Below are 23,033 nucleotides of genomic sequence, written 5' to 3'. Positions count from 1 at the left end.
GGTGTGGAAGTAGGTCAGGTTTTCCCCCCACCCGGGGCTGGTGGGCAGGTCTGTGTAGCGTGGGCTGCAGCCCCCCGGGACCCCCGCTGCCACTGCGCTCATTGGCGGCACGGCCACAGGGATGATGTCATCTGCACTTAAAGGCAAAACTAGGAGGAAATAGAATTTCATTCCCATTATTGAGCTGGTGTTTACAGTAGTTGTAAAATATGGCATCCGCACCAAAATCCATGCTGGATCGGGTTTGCTGCACAATGCAGTGGGGTGAAACTGGGAGGTGGAGATCTGCCCAGAGAGCTATCGGGGGCAGGCAGGCAGGGAGAGGGTTTCTTCAGCTGCATGGGTTCTTTTCTTCTTGATACAAATTGTGATTGATTGTGCTAACCATAATGCAAGTAACACCGCATAAAAGGATTTGGGTGTTCATTGCTGCTGAGGATTTATTACTGTAGCATTAGACGTTTAAGATGCTTCTAAATACAGTTTTATGCATTATTAGAAAAGATGCAATTTAGTAGTGTGTAAGATGAAGCTGACATATCCAGCCTATTGTTTAGTATTAAAGAAGCAGTAAAAGAAACAGCTATTTGTGTAGGTGTGTAGTGCTTTGTAAAAATCTAAAGTAGTTAGAATGCTTTCAGCTTTTAAAAATCAAATAGACTTTGTGTTTGCAAATTTTCCAAGTGCAGGATTGAAGTTCAGATTGTCCTTTATGTTCAAATACAAATTAAACCCAGTAATATTTATGGACCCTGGTTGCATATATTATTTCTGTTGTTTGATAAGAGGTTGAGTAAATTCAGACACTGATGCCAATTTTTTCCTTTTAATATAGTTTTGGAAGGCACTAGGGGAAGGTCTTTCTTGGTTAAGGTGCAACTCCCATCCTAAGTGTTGGACTCAATTGATGATCCTTGTGGGTCTCTTTCTACTCCAGATATTTTGTTTCTGTGATAATTTGGATTATATACTGGGAAGAATTCAGCTCCTGGATGACTGCTGAGGAGCTATTGGTGTGAGGTGGAGAGTGGTGTCCTGTTGGTACAACTTGGCTTCAGAAATGTGAGAATCTCCTTCCACATGTCCCTTGGCACAGTAGATGAAAAAGAGCTTTCTGTGGATTGCTCAAACTGCCTGATTCAATATTCAAAGATAAGCAAGCAAACAAGACAGAAAAGGCGTTTTTGGCCCTCACTACCAGCAGGCTCCCCTTGGCAGCTCCATTTGCACACAGGAGGTACAGCCATCATGGGATAGTTTTGCTTTGGAGAACTACCTTTGAGTCTGATGCGGCAACAAAAATTCTTTCCAAAAAGAGGAAGACGGCAGCAGTGAGTGCCCCTTCTTGCAGATGAAGTAAATTATCCAGAGACCAAAATAATGGCTTTAACATAACCAGCACCCTCTGTCCCCCTGCCTGTCTCCTCCCTCCTTTCCTCCCTTGCGCAGTAGCAGAAGTCATTTGCCTTCTAGGAACCAAAAAGCATCGCAGCAGACCCGGCTCAAAGGTGTGGGATCTCAGACATCCTTCTTTGGAGCAGCTCTCCAGCATATTGGGCTGCCATCCAAGACTCTAAGCTCCTTTCAAGTATATCAGTTTTTAGTTGCAAAAAGAGATTATAGAACTAAATTGACTACTGCAGAATTAAGGCAGTTTGGGTTAGAAACAGAATTGGTCTTGATTTAGCGGGGAAAGAAACCCCACCCACCAAAACTTTTAAAAAATGGTTTCAAAACCATTAAAATTATGAGGGTTATAAACATCACTTTTCAATAATAAATTTACATTTCATTCTGGATAAAATCTCTGTATTGTGTAGGATGAGATAGAAGTGTTGAGCTTCTAGTGTGACACATATATAAAAGCAAAAATTTTTTTATTGTGAGCTGGTCTGTGTGTATCTGTGTGCATGTGAATGGCTGCAGATATTTATTTTACTTATTTCTAAATTTGAATGCAGAGATGAAGAAGAATCCACCTAAATGCTGCTGCAAGTGTTAGTAGATACGTGTGATTAATTTAAAAAAATTATTTAGAAAAAGGAAAATAATCAGAGTTCTAGCACATCCATGAATAGGTGATAAAATGATATAAAAGCTGATGTGGAGCAGGGTGTTTGCTGAGCAGTTGTACTGATGTGTGTTTATATTAGGTCAGTAAAGATGCTCTGTTGGCTGCATCTGCAGATCCAGTAGCCAATTGATCTAATGCAGTTTCTAAAGGCTTTCTATACAGGTGATGTCATCCTTTTAGCTCTGTTCCCCTCCCACTCTCTTTCCTCCTTATTAGATATTTCATCTTGCTGCGGAGCATCCAATCGATGGGAGCTTCTCCTGAGGGAGCTGCTGAGAAGCAAGCAAAGATAGTAGGAAATAGGACTCCAGCAGTCAGCCTTGCTATAGCTATGGACGTCCTGTTTTGTTTGGCATTACAGAAATGTTTTAATTGGAAAAGCTAGGCGTGGATTAGCCGTGCTATCTGACTGATGCATTAGAATACTAAGCAACACTGCAGAGTTGTAAACTGCATTAAAAAAAAGAAGGAGGGGGTGCAAAAGAGAAAAGGGTTTGTATTGCAGAGGCTTTTAATGCATTCCACAATGCAAACCTGTTAGAGCATATATCCTGGAGCTACAGTCTGGATGCAAATTCAATTTCTGCAGTTATGATGGACACGAGTATAAAGAAGAAAGTTTAATATCCCAGGGTGTGGGATTCCTGGATCGCCTAAGATGCTGAAGAACCTTTGCAAAATTTCATCTGCAATATGAATATGAAGTTTCTGAAAAGTGGAGCTGAAGATAAGCCACTTGTTAAATGCATTTTAGAAGAAAAAAAAGAAATTTGAAGAATTCATGCCTTGCTTTTTAATGTATTGTTGCTTTAACCTGCAGTTCTAATCCATTTCTGAATTAATTCAATTTTAGGAGCACTTTTTGGGTGCATGCCTCTTGCCTGGAGGAATGTATGGATATTTGTATTTGAGAAGCTAGGAAACATTTTGATTTGAATTTAGGTGCTTGTTAAAACTGGAACATTTTTATAGGAATTGCTGCTGCTGCTGCTAACTCCCTGCAATACTGAAAACTCCTCAGATCTAGTGGAAGCTGTAATCGAATTCAGTGTGAAATCCAAGCCTGAGAAGTTGCATATATGTACATTGCTGCTTTATGATTTTTAAAGAGAAAGCAGAAGGGATTTTTCTCATTTTTTCCCCCTGTGGCTTTTATTTGAGAAAGGAAACTTTTTTCCCCAGCCTAAGAAATGGCTTTTCTTGTTCGATGTTACGCCAACTGCTTACAGCCCTGGGCCTCCAAAGTAAGTAAGATTTTGTCTGTGCTGCATTTCTGTGACATGTATTGACAGCCCTGGTGCTATCTGAATGTTCCCTTCTCATCCCAGCAGCATGCTGGGTTGAAGGTACTGGAATCCTGGCTGTGCATGAGCTATTCTTGTGGAATCATTTCTAACCAGGAAGGGGGGACCTAGAAATCATGGAATTGTTTATGTACCAATAGCTTACAAATTACCAGAAAGTATAAAAAAAAAGCCATTTGCTTGTGAAAGGTGTTAAGCTTGTTTTTTAGCCTATGGATATGAAGTGTATATGAAGCCTCTAAATATTATTGAAGTGTAACATTTTTATAACTGCTGGCATATTTTGCTAACTTGAAAATACTGGTATCCAAACCCATTGATGTTTTAATTTTCAAGCTGTGTGGAGCTGTATTGCTTGTTTCCTTTGTGCAGCAGCTTGGAATTGGTTAATTATTTAGCTGAACTATGTAACTACAATTAGCTTTAAAGGACCCAGATTATTTTGTGTGTCTGAGCATGCAGTATTTCTGTGAAACTGGAGAGGGAAGGGTGTTTCTTTTAAATGGCATAATGAAAGCTAGAATGTTCGAGCAAACCCACCTTTGAGATAAAAGCCTTTAAAGAAATTAAAAATACAATATTTATGAGACACTTACTATTTGGTATGCTCAGTCAGAAAATTAGCTGAGTTTCTGGTATTTTATTAAGGTTACTTCCAAGAAGTAGTCACCCAAGACACAGGAATTGCCTTATAAATCCGGAGCCAGGCATATATTCATTATTATTTCTTTATTATAATTTTGTATTTACAGGGCAGAAAAAAAAAGTGCAACTTTCTGGCATTTGGAGGCAGTGGGCAAAAGCCTTGTGCTCATGTCAGTGTGAGATACAGCACTGACTTTGGAGCAGGAGATCACTCTTGACTTTGAACCCAAAAAGTTTAGAGCCTCAATGACATGATGGTGTGTAAAGGCACAGGGAGAAGCCAGCTGGGTGTGTGGACTCCCTGTCCGGGGTGATTTTCCCTGTTTGGTTTTTATGTCTGGTGCAATGTAAAGGGAAGCTTGTGGTGTATGGGGGCGAAAGCGCTGGGTTTGTGGGGTTTCCTTGTGCAGCTGCCAAAACCAGCGTGGAAGCGTGTGGGTGGATGTGTGGCTGAATTTTGGCTGTTTCATGTGTGCTGAGTCCACCCCATCATAGGTGAAGTGGAGCTGCAGATAGTTGTGTTCTTGGAGGGTGGCTGGGTGCTGTGTGCTCAGACAGGTAATTGTGGCTCCTCACCTTGGACTTCCTGCTGGCAATTCCCGGCCTGTTTGTATTATCATCCGTGCCCCAGTGTACATGTAGACTCTCTTTCTTCCCTTCCTACTCTGCAGACATTAATTATGAAAGGCTGAGTTTTCTTAAGCTTGACTTACCTGAACTGCCCATATTAAGAAGGTTTGAATGTTGTAATACTGCTTAAAAACTGGGAATGCTTAGTCACCTTGGTACTTCAGCTGGGATTGTGCTTTCCACAGAGTTTGGGTTGAAATGAGAAACCACAAAAAAGGAACCATGTGCTCAAATAAGGGCTTCACAAGGGTAAAATAATAATATAAAAAAAAGTTTTTTGACCCCTGTGTCACCTCTGTGGACAATATCCAGTGGATTTCTGCTCTGCCAGCCAAGCCATTTATTCACTCAGTTACTATTCATAAATGAAATGGTATGAAATGTTAGGAAGAGGAAAGTTTGTGTTTTCTTTCCTTTTTTTTTTTTTTAATGGCTTATGAGAACCCATTAACTGTTTTGCATTCCAGTCCATAGCTAAAAGTTCTTTAAAACCACAAAAGATAAAGCACTTCTATTCCTTTCTGAAAAAATCCACAAGCCCCCCCCCCCCCCCAAGCCCCCCCCCCCCCCCAAACTCCTGCAGCCCCCCAAGCTTTTGAAGGGATCTGTTCATGTTGTTCGGTAACTCTGAGGAGAAGTGTGCATAGGATTTAAGCAAACTGATAAGCTGAATCAGATCTGAATTTGTTCCATTTTGGTTTTAGCTGAGCTTTGTACTAAAAATCTGTTTCTATGACTGGTGTTTTATAATAATAATACAGCAAAATAAGTCATGTCAGAATTTTAAATGTGAGTTTATAACTTGAAAATGTCAAGTATTTTGTGATACTGTTTTGAAACTAGAAATTAGATTTATGTAGCTCTGTCCCAGAATTGTTTTAATCAGTTGCTTTTAAACTGGTATAGGACAGTAGTCTGAAAATGGGCTGTTGACTCAGTTGTAATTACAGCTGTTCTGGATGTGACAGTGTGATGATCCATGGATTGAATCAGAGCAACATGAAGTCATATTTCTTATGAGTAATCATAAAGGTAGGCTTTTGTGAAGGTAGAACGCTTCTGAAGGTTAACCTTAGCCGAGGGAGGTTAATTGGTGTGGCTGTGGAGGAGCAGAAGCTGGCTTTAAGAGCTCTGTGGGCACCTGGAAGACATTCTCCAAGTACAGGGTGTCTCCAAGTACTGGTGTCCACACCAGTTTCCACAGCACACACTGATTAGGGCTGCACTCACCCTCATCCCCCAGAGACTCCATGGCTTTTGGCTTCTGAAAGTAAAGGTGCAGAGTAGACTCATGTAAAGCAATTGATGCATTCTATTTCTTTCCCTGCATCAAGAGTTGCTACAAGGAGGATGAACAGAGGGAGAGAGCAGTGAACGTGGTGAATTTCTGCAGTGCCCTTTCAGCCCCATACAGGTTCTTGCGGAGGTCAACATATTTCTCAGGACTCTGCTGATAACTGGAAACATGTCTGAGGGAGATCACCCTCTCCTTGTCAGGAAGAGATGATGGCTGCTCTCTGTTGGTTGCATCTGGAGGAACCAGCAGAGGGGCAGAACATCACATTGTAAGTGATGGTCTCTACCCTGGGGACTGTGTCCTTTCTGGAATGATAGATTGTGGAAGATGAGATAAATAGATGCAGGCATCCGTAAGGAAATGTGGTGAGGATGATAAGGAGTGAGGAGTGTGGTGAACAGTGATCAAAGCAGTGCCAACTGTTAAGTCACTGTGGCTCTGGAATGGGATGAGGAAGATAGGGGTCTTTGCATCGGGTTTGTGGAGGTCTCTTTCCACAGGCTGGTTGTGTTGGCAAGTGCAAGAGACATTCAACTTACATTAAACAAAAGTCCTGTGATGCCAGTGCAGTATTTTAAAGCAAAAAAATAATTCACAAGTATCTCAGCAAGATGTTGGTTGTCTTTGTAATTCTGATCATAACTTTCTCTGTTCAATTGTCTGTGATGCACTTTGTGGTATTGGACTCCTAGCTGTAACTGTGCTATTAAGTCATTATGAAGGAGAGCTCTAAACTTAACAATTTAGATGTATAGGGTTCTTCTGTAATAGAAATTTTATGCACATCTTAAGATTTTCCAAGCCTGGAATGTGCCCACAGTTACTGTGTTTGTGAAGCATAAGGGTCTGATGGGGGGAGTATGGAGTGATTAGATAATGTTTCGACAGAGGATATTTTAAAGGGTTGCTTTTTGAGATAATGTACTTTTTGTAGAAAATAAGAGTTTTTGAATTAACATTTAAGTTTCTAAAACATTTTTTCCTGAAGGAAAATAGTTTAATTCAAGATCCCAGGTGCATGTTAAACTTATCTTACGGCAGTAGACGGTAATTTATTTTTTCTAGGCTTCTGTGCTCTTCTCTTTCTGCTGTTTAGTTAAAAATCTAATAACGTGAAGCATAATAATGACACATTTGCCCTGTAAAAGTTTGTGTTTGGGTTGTAGCAGAAGACTTGGAGTCGTTTTTCAGTCCCATTCCTATTTCTGGTATTGTCTCAGAGGGATGTGATACAATTTTTGGTTATTCATAACTAAAATCAGTGTAACCTCATCTTCTGATTCCAAAGGGCATCAGTTTGATCTTCAGGATCTTGAATTGAAACCTTCATGCAACTGAAGATGTATTTTCATCTCCTTAGAAGAAAAACAGAGCTTTGATAGTGTGTCCTTGATTTGATTCTATTTCATCCTTATCTTTGCTAATGTGCTTGCATGGAAAGTAGCCCCGGTAGTATGAATTTTAAATGTTTTCAGAGCAAATAGAGTAACTGATCCTTTGCTTTATTTTTTCAGTCAGTTTTGATAAGGTCTTTCTCTTCCCCTTGGCCGTGCCTCTCCCACCAGTCCATCTGTCTGTGCCTGTAGCTTCCAGCCCAGCTTTCAGCATCGCAGAACTGGGCCCTGTCATCCCTTGGGATCATTGCTCTTTGAGCTCCTCTCTTGGCTCCTCATGGTTCTCTTCCCTCCTGGGAACTTCACATTGCATAGTTTAGCCCTCTTTGGAGTTTCTGGAGTTTAAGCCAGCTCCTCAGAATATTCATGGTCTCTCCTACCCTGTATTTCCTGATCTTTTTCCCCTTCATCCACTGCTCAGAAAGATTGCTTTGATTCTCCATGTTATTTGTAAGAGCACAGTCTCCTGGTTTCTCAGTACTATGATCCCTGAACACTTGGAGAGCGAGGACTTGGACTGACAAATGACAATTTTTCTTACACTTAGGTACAAGTTTTGACTGTTTTCTGTAACCACTTGTATGATACTTTTTGTAAACTTCTTGAACGCGTTTTTTGCTTGATAGTTTAAGATAAAAATGGTTTTGTATGAGCTGTGTGGCCATTTACTCCAGAAAACTTGGATTTTCTTATACTCTGGTGTAAAATATGTTAAAATTAAGTGCAAGTACACATTGTGCTACTTTTCAACAGAAAAAGCCTTTTCCTGAAGTATTGTTTTTATGGGAAATTGGCTCTTAAAAGGCAAATAAACACCTATCTGTTCATTTATTTCCTCCTAGACTTTGGTTTAAACCTTCTTTGTTAAAATTCTCCTTACAGCTACAGCTTAGGTTGGGACCACCCTGTTCTTCCCCTCTCACTTCCACAAATGCATTTCTTGACGAATACAATGGAAGATTGGGGCTCCTTTGTTTTTTCTGCATGTACAGGATCCAAGGCCTCCTTACACAGCTCCTGGCTCAGGTAATGCTGACAGCATCAGCGTGCTCACTGTGCTCTCGCGTCCTTGGAGCCCTGCTCGGTGCATCCCTGGAGCTGATTGTTACCTGCACGTCATTACTGTGACATGGGGTTGTAGCAGCCTGAGTATGTGTAAAGAGGGATTGTCATCCTGCTGTATTTTACCAATCCGTGCATCTAAGAGTTGATAAATTATTCAGTCGGTGAAGCTTGATGTAGATGTGGAATTTTATGTGCCCTGCAGTCCTGGCTCAGGATGAGAGTTCCCAAACATCAGGGCTGCTGCTGGCTGCTGGAGTTCCTGGGCTCCTTATAGAACTCAGAGCATCACTATTCCCTGTCACAGTTTGTTTTCTACTGTAATTATTTAGACAAGGCACTTTTTACTATTGTATTAATTTTCAGTGGCAAGAACAAAGAGTAAAATTTGAACTGTGACAATGAAAATAAGTCTTTCTGAAAATTCCTGTTCCATATTCAAAACATCAAAAGCACAAGTCTTGGCATTTTAAAAAATGTTGCTTTGTGAATGGACCAGAGAAGAGTTGATCTTGTTATCTTGTAATAAAGTTACATTTTTTGCAACCATCAGTTATGTTTACTTGCTGGAGATTCCCTTAATAAATGGACCTCCCACCAATACTGGTGCAGTTTTTTGTAGGTGAGTTTTCAGACCCACTTCTTCTCCAAAGCTGAGGTGTTCGCGTGTCAGACACTTAGCATTATCGTGAGTTAAGGCCTAGTAGTAATCTATAATTTAGACATATGAAAACTAAATTAAAATTGCATTACATGTGTGGTTTAAGGCAACACCAGCGTTTAGTTTGAAATTCTGTCCTCATGTCACCTTGTTGTAACTAAGGAAACGTAATACTTCAGATAATTTTAATTTCTGTTGGCTATAGGAGCCATGAAGACCAAAAAGCTCTTGGCTAACAGAGGCATAGAACAGCCTCTAGGGACTATTAATTCTTCTAGATGGTTTTTTGTGTGTTATGTGCCCCTTTTTTCACCTTATGGTAATCCTAGAGATACTTTAGGAAGGCTTGAGGGATAGTTTTTGAGGCACTGCAAGGCTGTCATGAATGATGTCAACTTGGTCTTTATTTCTTTGAGATTCGTGTCTGTAGTACTGGTAAAAACAGGAGTAGATACTGTAGATAGTGACTTAAAGCATGTTTTGAAATAAATATTGTCATGAAGTTTGTGTAGTTGGATAGGCACTGGGTTTTTGCATCATGTTATTGATGGGCACAGGATTTTATCTGAACCTGTTGGGGGAAAAAGCTTGAGCCATCACTTGGCTCTGGTTTCTTTTAAAGCCTCGCCCTCCGAAATCATTGGTGCTTTTTAAAAATCTGAAGAAACCTGGTTTTGTGCCACTGGTGAACCATCTGTGGTCTTTAAGGGGGAAATGTTTTTGTTTGCATTAAGTCTGAGGACTGATGTCAGCATGAGTAATTCAGCTGGGCTCATCTTACCCTCTCTGTGGACACCTAAGTGGCTTCTCTTTGTATCTCAGAGAAGCAACTTTCTTCTCTCCTATTAACACAGCTCTAAGTGTATTTTAAAGTGGAGGAGAATTGTAGCTTGTATGTAAAAGGTTATAATATAAAGCAGAGTTAATTTATACCAATCCTTGTGAAAAAGATTACTGAAAAATCTGCAGAATAACTTCAGAGAAGTTATGGGTTTTAGTGGTTTCATGTTGATTTACTGGCAGGATATATGAGATGATTAAAATAATTTACTGATGCCAAGAAAAAACATCCAAGAGGTTTGTTCCTTTTTCATTTCTTAGACAGAATGAGTGGGATGGAGGAGAGCAAAAAAGTGGGACATAGAAAGGACTGCAGGTTGAGAGACTGCCCACCTGTCAGTGGGAGTGAGCAGTGCTGCTCCTGTTTCAGTAGACTGTAGAAAGGAAAAATAGAATTAATTAAATAAGTTAGTTATCTTGTGTAAATGAACAAGCTGATGATGGAAACGCAAGCATGTAGTGAGACCATCAAAACAACTTGCAAATAAGATGGTGGAATGCAGAGTGTGCTGAAGAACTAGTTCAATATTAAAGGTATTTGAATCTAAGGGTACCGAAGAGAAAATGGCATTTGAAGGGACTGGAAGGATATAGACACTGAAAGGGGAGCAGTGGGAGCTGGGTAAGTCCTGTTTCAGAGGACTGGGGTCCTGTTCAGCTGTTTAATCGAGTGGTCTTTTTAGTTTGGCAATTTGGTTTAATTTTTAAGACTTAAGGCAAACATGTTTGGTTTTTTTTAACTTGCTTCTTGTGACAGTCCAGGCTTTCTGTGTCATCTGAGAAAGGAAAATTGCTGTCCTTAAACCACTTGGGTATGATGGAGGCTGAGCAGGAGTGTTTCCTAAGGCTCAGAGGTTACTCGGTGTCATCACAGTTAACGCTCCAAGTGCATGTTAATGGGTTCCAGCTTAAACCAGTGAAAACCTCTTAATGGAAAACCTCAAACAATAAACAAAATTCTCAATATGTGTGCCTTAAAACTGGGGTTGTTTTGTCTCAGAGAACTGGTTTTCACAGTGAGGTGGCTGGGCTGGGGGTTTGGTTTTATAATGACCCAGAAGCCATATGTGTGCCCCAACACTGCAGGGCTGAGCTGCTCTTGTCCTCGGGTATTCCATGGTAAATAAATCCTGTGTTGTTTTTGAATATTACTCTTGTTGGCAACATTTATGGGAACGTCAGAAAAGCAAAAAAGGTATAAGGTTACTGACAATCTGTAAAACCAAGGACAGAAAATTTGCTTACGCAGCTTGGAAAAGGACAGATTGTTCTCTCAGAGGCTGATGCTTCTGCTGTGTCCAGACTGGATCGATTGGTTGTAAACATCCATATGGGGACCTAGAAAAACTGATAAAAAAAACTTTGCTGTCAAGGAGTATCAAAGAAAGGGGCAAACCTTTTGATTCTTTATTGCTCATTTTCTTTCCATTAATTTGAATTTGGAATGGACCAGAAGAGTTAAGTGGGTTGTGCTTCCTTTATTAGTTTTTTTTCCTCATGTTGAGTCCTTTGGCCACTGTCCTTATTGTGGGATCTTTCTGAATATGTTTAATAAACATACCATTTACTGCAGGTTAAAACACAGTGGTGAAGCTTTTTACACATAGAAAAAGATAATTCATAGGTCTTGTGTCCCTCTGTCAAGACTATTTTGCAAATTCATGTTGCCTATGCCTTTTAAGCATGTGTTTTTTGGTTATCCGAAGTGTAACAGGAAACACTGATACTTATTTTCAAAACTTGTAGCACAAACACATGGATGTGGCTTTTCCTTATGATGCCTTAGGTTTTAACTTCTATATTTTTCAAGTCCTGCGCTGCCTAATGTGTGACTCTGAAGTTTTGTGTGGCCTGTTAACTGCAGTTCTCTCATGCTGGTTAGAAAGCCTCTCTAGGTTTGCTTTTCAAGGACACCTTGTTGTCCCAGACCCCAAAATGTGTAAACTAAAGCCATGAGAGGGAACGCAAACTTGGGGTAATTACATAATTAACTGAAGTTATAATTGGAGAATTAACCCTGATATGTGAATGGACCAAACTTATAACAGTGTGAAGAACCTGTGACCCAGGGTCCATCTTGGGTGTAGCCTTTTGACTGCCCAGGGTGTACCTTTGAAGGCCCTTCAAATAAATACCTACTTTTATTCTCTTATTTTTGTCCAGTCTCTGTTTTCAGGTTAGCCACCCCAAGGCATCACTTAGGGCAAAGATACCAGCAAATCCTAAAGTTAGTAACTATGGAAACAAAGGGTGAAGAGCATGGTCTCTGCCAAAAGAGGTTCTAGTGATTCCTTTCCATGGAAAAAAAAATGGGAAATAGAAAAGAAAAATGTGTCAGTTTGGCCATTCTCTGACAAAACTTAACTTCTGACTTCTGTGGTTGCCTTTCTTTTAATTTATACTCTGCAATGACTTTCTATAGCCTTTATTTTTAGCAAACCCTTTCTGGGGAGCACATGAAAGGAGGTTGTCCTCAGGCTGACCATCACTTTTAGTGTCCTTTTCAGATGAGTTGACGGGCAGTCATCTCGTCAAAGGTCATGTCATTTGCTCTGTTGGACAGAGCATGTGCAATCTTGAAAGTCTGTTACAGCAAAATTAGGTTTTAATTTAATTCCCAAGTATTCTGTGTGACTTCATTGTTGAGAGGAAATAGTGTTTACATGGGAAGTAAATGTCACTGCAGACACACTGTCCTTGGTCTGCTGGCCGAGTTGTACCATGGAGCAGAGCTTCTACTCCAATTAATTTCAAAATTACAGACACGAGACTTGGTGTAGATACACAAGCTTGTACTCACCTTTGTTAAACTTCATACAGGTCTTGCTGGAGAGCAGTGGGAAACCTCATCTGTCTCTGGCAGAAACCATCAAATCATTATTCTGCTCTTGTTACCAAACTACTTTTAGGAAGTTGGTAATTCTGTATAAAACCGAAATGTCCTGATGTCTGTTAAAAAAAACCCAACAAAAGAATCAAATCAAATACTCTTTGTAAGTAAACTCTGTGTTATGTAATAGGAAAATGGACAGGTTTGGGGCTTGCAGAGGTTTTTGGAGTTTCTCTGGTTTGGCAGCAGGACTGCTGCTGCCCCTTGCATTGGTGCTAGGTGGCTGCACCCATGAAATTGATAGAAAAAGCCAAGCTCCTGGTGGACCTTTGGAGTCTTCATCTCAGGGGTGTTTTCAAGGCTGCTGCGGAGGAGAGTTTAGTATTTTGTTCATGTCATTTTTTATTAAATGTTACTCACTGCTTGTCCTCTCCCCCCATCTCATCTCTTTCCTGGCTGAGCTGGCTGACCTTGCGTGTGTCCTGGCAAATGGGATGGGATCACCCTGTGAACCCTCTTCCAAAATTTCACATACCTTTAACAAAAACAAGTCTGGGCTGCTCGTGCTTCTGGGTTTGTGTGGCATGGCGGGCTGATGCTACCATTAGGATGAGCTTCTGAAGGATTTAGTCTTTTTTTCTCTCCTTTTTCCTATTGCAGTTTGCAATAATGCTTTAAAAATTCCTTGTTGATCCAGGATTTTTTGGTGTAATCACCAGCTGTGTTTTCCTGACTCGGTGGGAGTGCAGAGCTGTAGGTGGCTGTGCCAATGATAGCTTCTATTTTCTTAACTTTCTTTCTTGTACAGTTCTGAATTGCAGTGTGGTATTTCAATGGGGGTTTGTTCGTAAATATCGCTTTGTTGGGAAAGGTCAGTCACAAGGATGTGCTGGCACTGATGCAGGGACAGGCTGTGCCAGCATGTCAGATGCACTCATATTCCAGTTCCAGATTATCCCTTCTTATGAAAAAATGAAATTGTTGTGGCTTAAAGTGGCAACTAAGTAGTCAGTTGGAGTGTTTATCAGAATGTCATGGATGTTTGGGATTTTCCTGTCTGTGGGTGCTAGGGCACACAATTAGCCAGAAGATATTGCAGATACAAACATCTGCATCCAAAAGCATGTAATATGGGCATAGGTGAACATTGCTATTTAGACCTTGTTTCCCAATGCATGATTTTTCAGGATACTGGTGCTATTGTAACAAGAGTTTCTGAGTTTCAGAAAAAAAAGTCACAGTCACCAATAGTTAAGACAATTTTATGTCACTTCCAGCAACTTCCCTGCCACAACCAGCAAGTCCTTCCAGTGTCCGTTGTCATGTTAGTACAGAAACATCCTCTCTGTGTCTTGCTGCCTAGTGTGCTCTGCAAGAAAGAACAGTTACTTTGGGTAATAAAAATGACATACAAAAGATAGAAGCTGTGATTTATTTTGGGAGATCAAGTAGAGTGGCAAGCAGTACTTTAAAGGTCACTTGTCTCGAATAAACCTTATCTCTCTCTCTCAAACTTAAAGAGATACTGCCATGTTTCCTTGCATCTAACTTGCATTAAATGTCTTTTGCTAGAACATATTGCAGAGTCCAGCAGGAGTGTCGCACATACCCATGTACTTTATAGGTGATGGAAGTGGAGTGCTGGCAGGGGGGTTGAAGAGCAGTTGTGATTAATTAGTTGATTAGAAATACTCCTTTGGGAAGGCTAGCAGTGCTTTGAGTTGGTCATCGGTGGATTTTTGTGAAAATGACACACGAAGTGTATGCACAACCTGTTTATTTTGAGAGTCATGTCCGGTTCCATCAGTACTTAGAATTACAGAATCACAGAATGGTTTGTGTTGGAAGGGACTTAAAGGCTCATCTTGTCCCAACCCCCTGCCATGGGCAGGGACACCTTCCACTAGACTAGGTAGAGCCCCACTTCTCAGTCTAGTGTTCATCACAAGAATCTTAAAATCTCAGCTAAATTAGACAAGACAAACTGTATGTGGCAGTGCGTATGTGTTGGTGCTGGGATGTCTTTGAGCCAGAGCAGGCTTTAACAGCACCAGTTGTTGGTAAAGAGCAGGCACCTGCCCTTGTTCTCCTGGGAAATCCTGCAGAATTGGTTCTGCTTTTGGTCCTGCTCACTGTTATACTGGAGCTGTTTTGAAGGTTTGAGAATCTGAATAGAAGGGAGCTTAAATTAGATTCCTTGTGTCTGTGTTACTGCAGTCAGCATGGGATTTGCTCATGGACAAAAAGATTGAAGCTAAAGTTAGAGCTGTTTATTGGAATAGGGAAGTTATAAAGGTGGGGACAGGCTGAAGAGTTTGCGCAAACCTGTGATCTTTAAGCTAGAGGCACTGAATTTATGTGGGCTGATTTGTTCTGTAATTTCCTAAAACTCCTGAATGTTTCAGTTCCACTGACCTTCAGCATCTCAGCAACTGTCACCTGTCCTGCCCTGTCCATTTGTCAGTGAGTACCACGGTGCTGCTGGATGTGGACTCCCTGGAAAGTGATGCTCTGACCTCGTTGGGATCGTGGCTGAGGGCACTGCAGGGTGCTCCAGGAGCAGGGAGCGGGGTCACCCTGCAGCACAGACTGCTGCTTGCTGAGCACTGCCAAAGCACAGGAGCATCCTCCATCCACACCGCAGATGTCATCAGTGAAACGTTGGTGCCTTAACCAATGTCCAGGTGTCCGAGGCTTTAGGGATGAAAATGTGATGCTTCCTGCCCTGTGCCCATTGGAAGCGGAGCCTGGAGAGTGCTCTTCTGTGTGTGGCACAGAAATGGGTTCTGTAGGCAATGTGCCATTAGGATTCCAGAAGTAACCAGCCAGTTCTCCAGACCAGAATTAAATCAGAATTAAATCTCAGCTTCACTATTGCACATTTTGTTGTAGTTGAGAGGTTACATCTGGGTGTATGTCAGCTCTTCCCGTGTGCTGATAGAGAAGTTGCCTGTTGGCCACTGGCTTGTGTTTTGTCACCTGAGTGCTTTGACCTTTTTGCTGTTCTGAAATCCTGAAAATAGGTATTTTCAGCCTGTAAAACTTTTTCTGGTGGCTAAACATAGGCTTTAAAATGCTGTGTATCCTTTGTATTTAGATCAAGTTCACTACAACTTAAGTTCCCTAACCCTAATTCTGCCATCCTCCTTTCTTCCCCCTACTGTTTAAATGGGTTTTTTTGTGTGATTTTCTGGAATTTTAGCAACCTTTTGCTTTTCAGACGTTTTCCTTTTCATGTGACCATAGATAGGAATTTACAGATTGGATATTTTGTACTTTCTTTCTAGGAAAAAACAAAGCTAGAAGGTAAAAATTAGGATAGTGAGGAAGAGTAATGTTTTCTTTCATAGCTCATATGGATGGTTGTGTTTGAGTAGTGATTGCCAATGAGAATGTCATTGGGAGTTGCAAGGGATGCAAGATCCCCCATGTTCTCATCAGAATTTTGATAGTAAAATTATGTTGCATTTATCAGAGGGTCTCAACATTTTTTTTCCTGGGTGTGGGGAAGGTTTGGCAAGACCCGTGGTGCCACCTCTGTGTTCAGAAAATATGTGAACTGGTATTTGGTAAAGTGTTTCTCTTGTGCCCTCTTCAAATAATGGACATGGAATTGTGATGCTAAATCAAAACCTGTTTACCGCTTCTTTTAAGTTTGGTCAGTATTTATATAGTTGATACCAGCTCAAGAGTATTTTACAGTACTGTCCTTTAATTTGTAGGACTGAATATCTAGTGGCTGGCACGGTTACATGTAATTTAGTTTGTTTTACAGGAGAAATCTTTTCATTTTGATCACAACACTTGATGCTGTCGGAGGAGTTTTGGACTTTTTCTGCATCAGAACTTTTTTTAAAGAAATAGTATATAATTTGTATAATTTATGAATTATGAAAGCACATAGAGAATCTATGATTCCTTGATACAGTGTGCTTTTCATACAGTTAATTCTTAAAAATATTGGAAGTGTATGTGGCAAAAAACAAACCAGCAGCTGAATTAAAGGACTGTTTATTTATACCACCATGCAGCTCTGAGTCTTTAAAAGCTACTGCTGTTTTTTTTAGTAGAAAGAATATGTTTGTGGACTTGAGTTATGCACTAAAATTTAGATATCTGCCCATGTGTTCATTTGCAGATAGATTTATGAAATAGGGGTGCTGTTGTACATAGCTGTACCCAAACTGCATAATATTCTTTCTGTGTACTCACTCCTTTAAAGAAAATTCAAAGCCTTTTATAGACCAAACGTTTTGTTTAGATTGGACTACTTTTTGTTTTACATTGGTATTTTCTAAAGGTTATTTTTGAACTAAGGTGCATAAATTGAACTTATAAAGAGGAATCCTGCTTCTTCATAATGGATTGCAATGTCAGCTAATGTTAAATACGGTTGGCTGTTTGGCCAGTGTCATATATTTGTCATCTTGGGGTATGTCACTTAGCTGTAAATATCCCAGGCCTTTGTTTTATAGAAAGGTGCATTGTTTTCCATCAATTTTATGAACTGTGAAGTGTGGTTGGGTCAGCTTAGTATAAACTAGCTTTTTCTCAAAATGTATGTCAAGTTACAGACTGAAATTCAGTTTGATTTTGATTCAATAATTCAAATACAAATCTAAATGTGTAACTAAAGTTTTAGGAAAAACTTTGTCTTCAAATTAGACTTACACATCTTGTTTCTTTTTCCTGCCTTTCCTCAAATCCGTTTTATTTACAGCTTCCAGCTGACCTTACCAAGATGCATCTCACTGACAATCCTCATCCTCAGGTGACACACGTCCCTTCGAGCCAGTCAGGATGTAGCATTGCCAGTGACTCTGGGAGCAGCAGCCTGTCTGATATTTATCAGGTAAGACTGCTTTGGCTTCACAGTTTTCCTTCCTTGATGTTAACTATTCCATAAACAGGAAGAGTGACCCTTTATCCAAGACTTGGGTAGAACCCTCTTGATGCTTCCACCTATCCCTGTGTTGTCCTTGGGACTCACCACTCCCACAGGCACAGAAATGGAACAAGCTGCTTGTAAGGCTTTTTGTTGCTTTTCACATCTTTCTGTACCACCAAGTATGCTGTGGCTTTTGAAAGTAACATTTGTTGATTCGTGGGATCGTTTTCCTTTCTGAAATGGAACAAATCTCTTGAAATCAGCCTCGTGTTTCCAACACCATCCTTGATTATTTGTATTTATTGCTAATAGCAGATGTTCAGTTCTGCAAACAAAGGCATGGTAATAAACCCACTTTATGCACTAATTGACTGTCAAAATTCTAGTGTGGCTTGCTGAGAGTAGAAGTTGGCTGAAATCCAGAGATAGCTTCATTTGTTTACAGATAATACACGTATTAAGTTACCTGTCTCCTGTTGTTTCATGGGTGTTTATGTTCTGGTTTTTGAGGGGGCTCAGCTTGGGTTTGTGTTGATCAGTAATTTCACAGCTTTTCCACTTCCAAGTTGCAATCTGACTACAATGCAGAGTGTACAGCAGTTGTTGAGCATGGTGTAGGTGTAACTTGTTTTTAGACACCTGTTCCTTTTCCTTAGGTGCTGTCTGGATATTATTTCTATACTGGAAACAGATTAATGATACCTATTTACAGCAATATATTGCTTAGGGTACTATAAGAGTAAGACATTAAAGCAAAAATTCCTTTAGAACATTAAAAGCATCTCTGCATTTTTGTCCTACTTAATCTACAGCCTTACTACTTCTTTAAATTTGCTTGCTGCCAGCTAGGTCAGGAGTAGCTGGCATCCCTGACAGAGTCTCTCCAAGATGCTTCATGAATTCTCTTATTTCTGGGAGGCTGTGCTGGAAGATGGTGTTTTGTATCTTGATTATTTTTACTCTTTTCTATTTTCTGAATCAAAACTAAATCAAAATTCATGTTAGGTTAGGGTTAGGGTTGAGAGAGTCAAAGAGCCTACAGCTCCAGGGACACTGGGGCTGGCAAGGGCATGCCAGGGTGATCACGGCAGGGCCACAACATTGCTGCTCCTACATCTTTCTGATCTGGACCAGCCGTGGTGATGGGGATAGGGTTGAGAGAGTCAAAGAGCCTACAACTCCAGGGATGATGGCACTCAAAATGCTTTGCAAGGGCGTCACAGCAGGGTGCCAACATCACCAACTCCACACTTTATAATTTGTGCCACCTCTGGTGATGAGCACCTCTGGCCCAGTGCCAAGCTGTGTTAGGGTTGAGGTTGAGAGGGTCAAAGAGCCTACAGCTCCAGGAGCACTGGGGCTGGAAAAGGCATGCCAGGGTGATCACGGCAGGGCCACAACATTGCTACTCCTGCATCTTTCTGATCTGGACCAGCCGTGGTGATGGGACTTTATCCCCAGTGACAAGCTGCCATTAGGCCTGGAGTTAGGGTGGAGAGAGTCACAGATCCTACAGCTCCAGGGACACTGGCACTCGAAAAGGCATTGCAAGGCCATCACAGCAGGATGCTTGAGTTGCTTGCCTGAGTAGCTTGGAGAGGTTGCTCTAAGTGAAAAGCACTTAAAATATGTTATTGGTAACAAAGATAACACTCTAGCAATGATATCTTCTAATGAGTGAATACTCTTATCATGTGCAGGTAATTGTCTTATGTCTACTCATCAGAAAATGACAAAAGAGCATAATTACTAAACAAATAAAAATTATATAAATAAAGAAAATGATGGAGTAACATTTATATGCACTGTAGCAAATAAACAGTGGTGCTAGGTATTTTGTACACTGAGGAATAATTAATGTGAAAATGACTGCAGATTTTATATTAATTTTTAGGAGTTAGGACTTTTCAGGTAAGAATTTCCTTTTCAGTGGCATTCACCTGTCTGGTTTTGCATCCTGAAGGAAATGAGGACATCTGTTAGAGAATTCCTGGCTGGCCGGGTTGATGCTGAGGCAGGTCTCCACTGTCAGACTCGAGCGAGATCTTGAAAGATAATTTTACACCCATGTATGATCAGAGTTACAGTGACATTAATCATAAAAGATAGCAGTAGAGAATCAAGCATTTGATAAGCTGTGGGTGAAGAGGAGACATGCAACAGACATGTTATGGGGGGGGGGGGGGGGGGGGGAATCCTCAGCAATCCACAGTGATTTTCTCCCCCTTATTTTTTTAGTGAATTTTTATATCTTGTTCTCATATGCCTAATGTGCAAATAGTAACCTGTTAAAAGATGTATTTTATGTGCATTTATGTATTTTATGGTTTTTATTGCAGTAGCTGTAACAGTGTTGGAGATGTCTCTTACTGTTTGTCACAAGTCTATAAGTGATCACTAGATATTGCTTAGTAATAGATAGATATTGTGTAATAATGCCATGAGACAATATTTAACACAGCATTTTATTGCAGCAACACATCAATATAGACAGAATTGGAAGTAACAAAATAGAAAAGTGGTTTCCCCCAATATTCATGATGTTATGAAGGTAGAAAATATCTTTGATATGTAATCAAACTACATTTTGAGTGTGATGTATTGGCTCAGTAATTGAAAGCATTTTTGGTACAACAAAATACAGCTTTTCATAAAGTATTTGGAAAATGATGCTTTGCTTTTGCAGTCAGCTTCATATGTATCATACCAAGCTTCACATGCCAAGCTCTTTAGGAATATCATTAGTGTCACTAGTATTCGGAATAATTTTGATTAATGTAGCCTTGAAATGACCTTTTGAATTAATGGTATCTTAACATTAATTTTTTATAGTAGGTAGTACAAACATCATTCCAAAATTGGAAAACATGATTGGTAGAATGGTAGAACCAAAGAATGAAACAATATTTTAGTAAGATTTGGAAAGATTTTCTCTTCATCTGTGTACACTGCATTCATTGATAGTGTTGAAATGAGGTTTCACTTGTTCCAGCTGCCTCTCAGCCCAGGATAAAGCCCATTTCCAGTTAAACAGGAAATGATGAACATAAAGCTTAAGGTGAGATCAGCAGAAGAGGATTCCTGCCTGTAAGCTGTGCTGTAGAGACACTGTGTTAAATCCTGAGTTAGTTGCAAAAAGTGATGAAAATTTATGGAGGGGTTTTTCTCTCTTGTCCTGTACTGTTGCTATTCCCTGTTGGAGATTTCAGTGTTTTGGTGTCCGAGACATGGACACCAAAATGTCCAAATGTGTGTATTGCAAATTCCAGTTTGCTTGGAATACTGCAGAGCAGTTGTCTTTCTGCTGCACTGCAGACCTTTTTTAATTATAGAAAGAAAAGTAAGTTATTCTGTACAATTTTTAAAGTACCTTCTTGCTTTAAAAGGATTTTAATTTTTTTTTTTCTTTCAACCCCTTTCTGACAGTACGTTTAATTTCAGAGCGATGGTCTTCAGCCAGAAGTAGGGGAAGCTGTGTGGTTGTGCATACAGCAGTTGAAATGCAGGCTTGTACAGCTGCTTTGACCTGTTACAGGAGTCTTCAGGGAAAAAGAATTCAACGGGTATTACACAGAGAAAACACCTTTCTTTACCCGTTCATGGGATAGGCTCTAAGGTGCCCAGCCAGAGTCACACAAGGAATCCAGGTTCTCTCTAGATGTGGTTGGACAGGGTATCACCTCTACTCTCACAAATGAGTTTCCTGCAATCACTTTCTCTTAGTGACTAACCACTTTGCATCAATTTTTTCCTACCTGTTTATTTCTGTAAGTAGTGTGCCGAAAGTTTCTCTTTCATTTCACTTCTTTCAAAATCCCTAATTTATCAGTACAGAGTATGTACAGAGTATGTACTCTTTGTGGGCAGCAACATCATTATCCAGCAATAATTCCAATTGTGGTTAAAGCTTTGATATTAAAATGGATTATCTATAAAATATTCATCAAGGATGTGTATCTCAGTAGATACCCTTGTGTCACGGACCTGATCCTGGAAACCTGTATTTGGGTGAGATTTGAGGATTGCAGCTTCTGGTTTCGTTTTGTACATCAGCCGTTCATAAATGTTTGTATTAGGAATGATTTTTATATTTGGTAATGGAAACAGCTGGAGCATCATGGATGGGAAGAGCAGCTACTTCTGCAGACGGCTTTATGAGCAAAATCCATCCTGTTCCTTCCAGCACTGCCTGACCTGCCAACGTTCTGTCAACCATCTGCACAGAATCTTTGAAACACAGTTGGAGGACCCACTCCTATTTCATAGTTTGATCAAAACGTAACTTATTTATCAAGAAAGGAGTTGATTTGTCTATTTTCCTATGTAGGGTATAAAAAATTTGGTAGAACCTGTAGCCTCTGTTTTTCTGGGTTAGTGTGGGCATATCAAAGTGAGGATTGGTGCTGCTGTTTGTCTTACTCAGCATAGAGAAGTTGGTATAAATTGTGGCTATTTAGATGAAGAAATGCTAGAAAAGTCCTTGAATAAAATGCTGTACTGATCAGGTGCGCTGAGACTCTCCAAGTACAATTTGCGCTTGGGCTTAATTCCAAAACTGTTAATGTGAGCTACAGAAGCCAGTAACGGTGATGTAATGTAAAACAGATTTAACCCTCTCTATATTGTTATCCTTCTCTGAAAGAAATATTTTTTTGAAAATCATGTAAGCTTTATTTATTAGGTTTGCTGGCTAATTATCAAAATGAGGACAAGCTCCAAGGCCCGAGGTTATAGCTAAACCCCAGTATTTTTTTTTTTCTGGTGTAGGAAGAAAAAGCTGTTTCTTTGTGAGGGTATTGGGGCTCACATCAGCACGGAATGTGTAGGGAGATGGAGACAGTGCAGTTCACTGTGTTTAAATCACTTAAAATGAATATTGTTTTATGTGAGGCCAGAAGAGCAGGAGAGCAGTGGCCAAGGACAGACCTCCTGGTCAAAATGAAGGCAATGCATACAGTGGAATCAGGGACATGTGTCCTGGGAAGAATATGGGGACACTGCCCAGTTGTGTAGGGTTGGGATCAGAAACAGTAAGGCTCAGTTGGAGCTGGATTTGGCAAGGTATGTGACAAAAACCAGAAGGGCTTCGATAGGTACATTATTTAAAAAAAACCAAAACAACAAACAACCAAAAAATCAGATAGAAATTGTGCTTCACTCTCCCACTAAATAAGGCAGGAGAACTGATGACATGGAGAAGGCTGAGGCACTCAGCAATTTTTGTCTCAGTTTTCACAGGTTGCTCTTCCCACATCTCTCCACTCCCTGAACATCAAGGCAGGGACTGGGGGAACAAAGTCCTTCCCATGGGAAGAGAAGGCATTTGAGACCACCTGAGGATCTGAATGTACACAAGTCCATGGTACCCAAGGCAGTGCATCCCAGGGTCCTGAGGGACTTGGCTGATG

General features: G+C 40.4%; 1 protein-coding gene across 12 annotated transcripts in view; it reads left to right on the top strand.

The window, feature by feature from the left end:
- The window catches only part of RAPGEF6 (Rap guanine nucleotide exchange factor 6), a 124,780-nt gene that overhangs the window by 59,976 nt on the left and 41,771 nt on the right, over positions 1–23,033 (top strand). For 11 of the 12 annotated variants that reach the window (XM_048319995.1, XM_048319990.1, XM_048319994.1 and 8 more), the window contains exon 7: positions 17,458–17,589. In XM_048319995.1, the coding sequence (XP_048175952.1) occupies positions 17,458–17,589 (132 nt within the window). Of the gene's footprint in view, positions 1–2,346; positions 3,319–17,457; positions 17,590–23,033 lie in introns of those variants that run through there. The other variant, XM_048319996.1, reaches the window with a different exon arrangement.

This window comes from Corvus hawaiiensis, chromosome 15 (genome assembly GCF_020740725.1).
Source record: "Corvus hawaiiensis isolate bCorHaw1 chromosome 15, bCorHaw1.pri.cur, whole genome shotgun sequence".
Classification (NCBI taxonomy): domain Eukaryota; kingdom Metazoa; phylum Chordata; class Aves; order Passeriformes; family Corvidae; genus Corvus; species Corvus hawaiiensis.
This window is presented reverse-complemented; position numbering and strand designations above follow the sequence as displayed.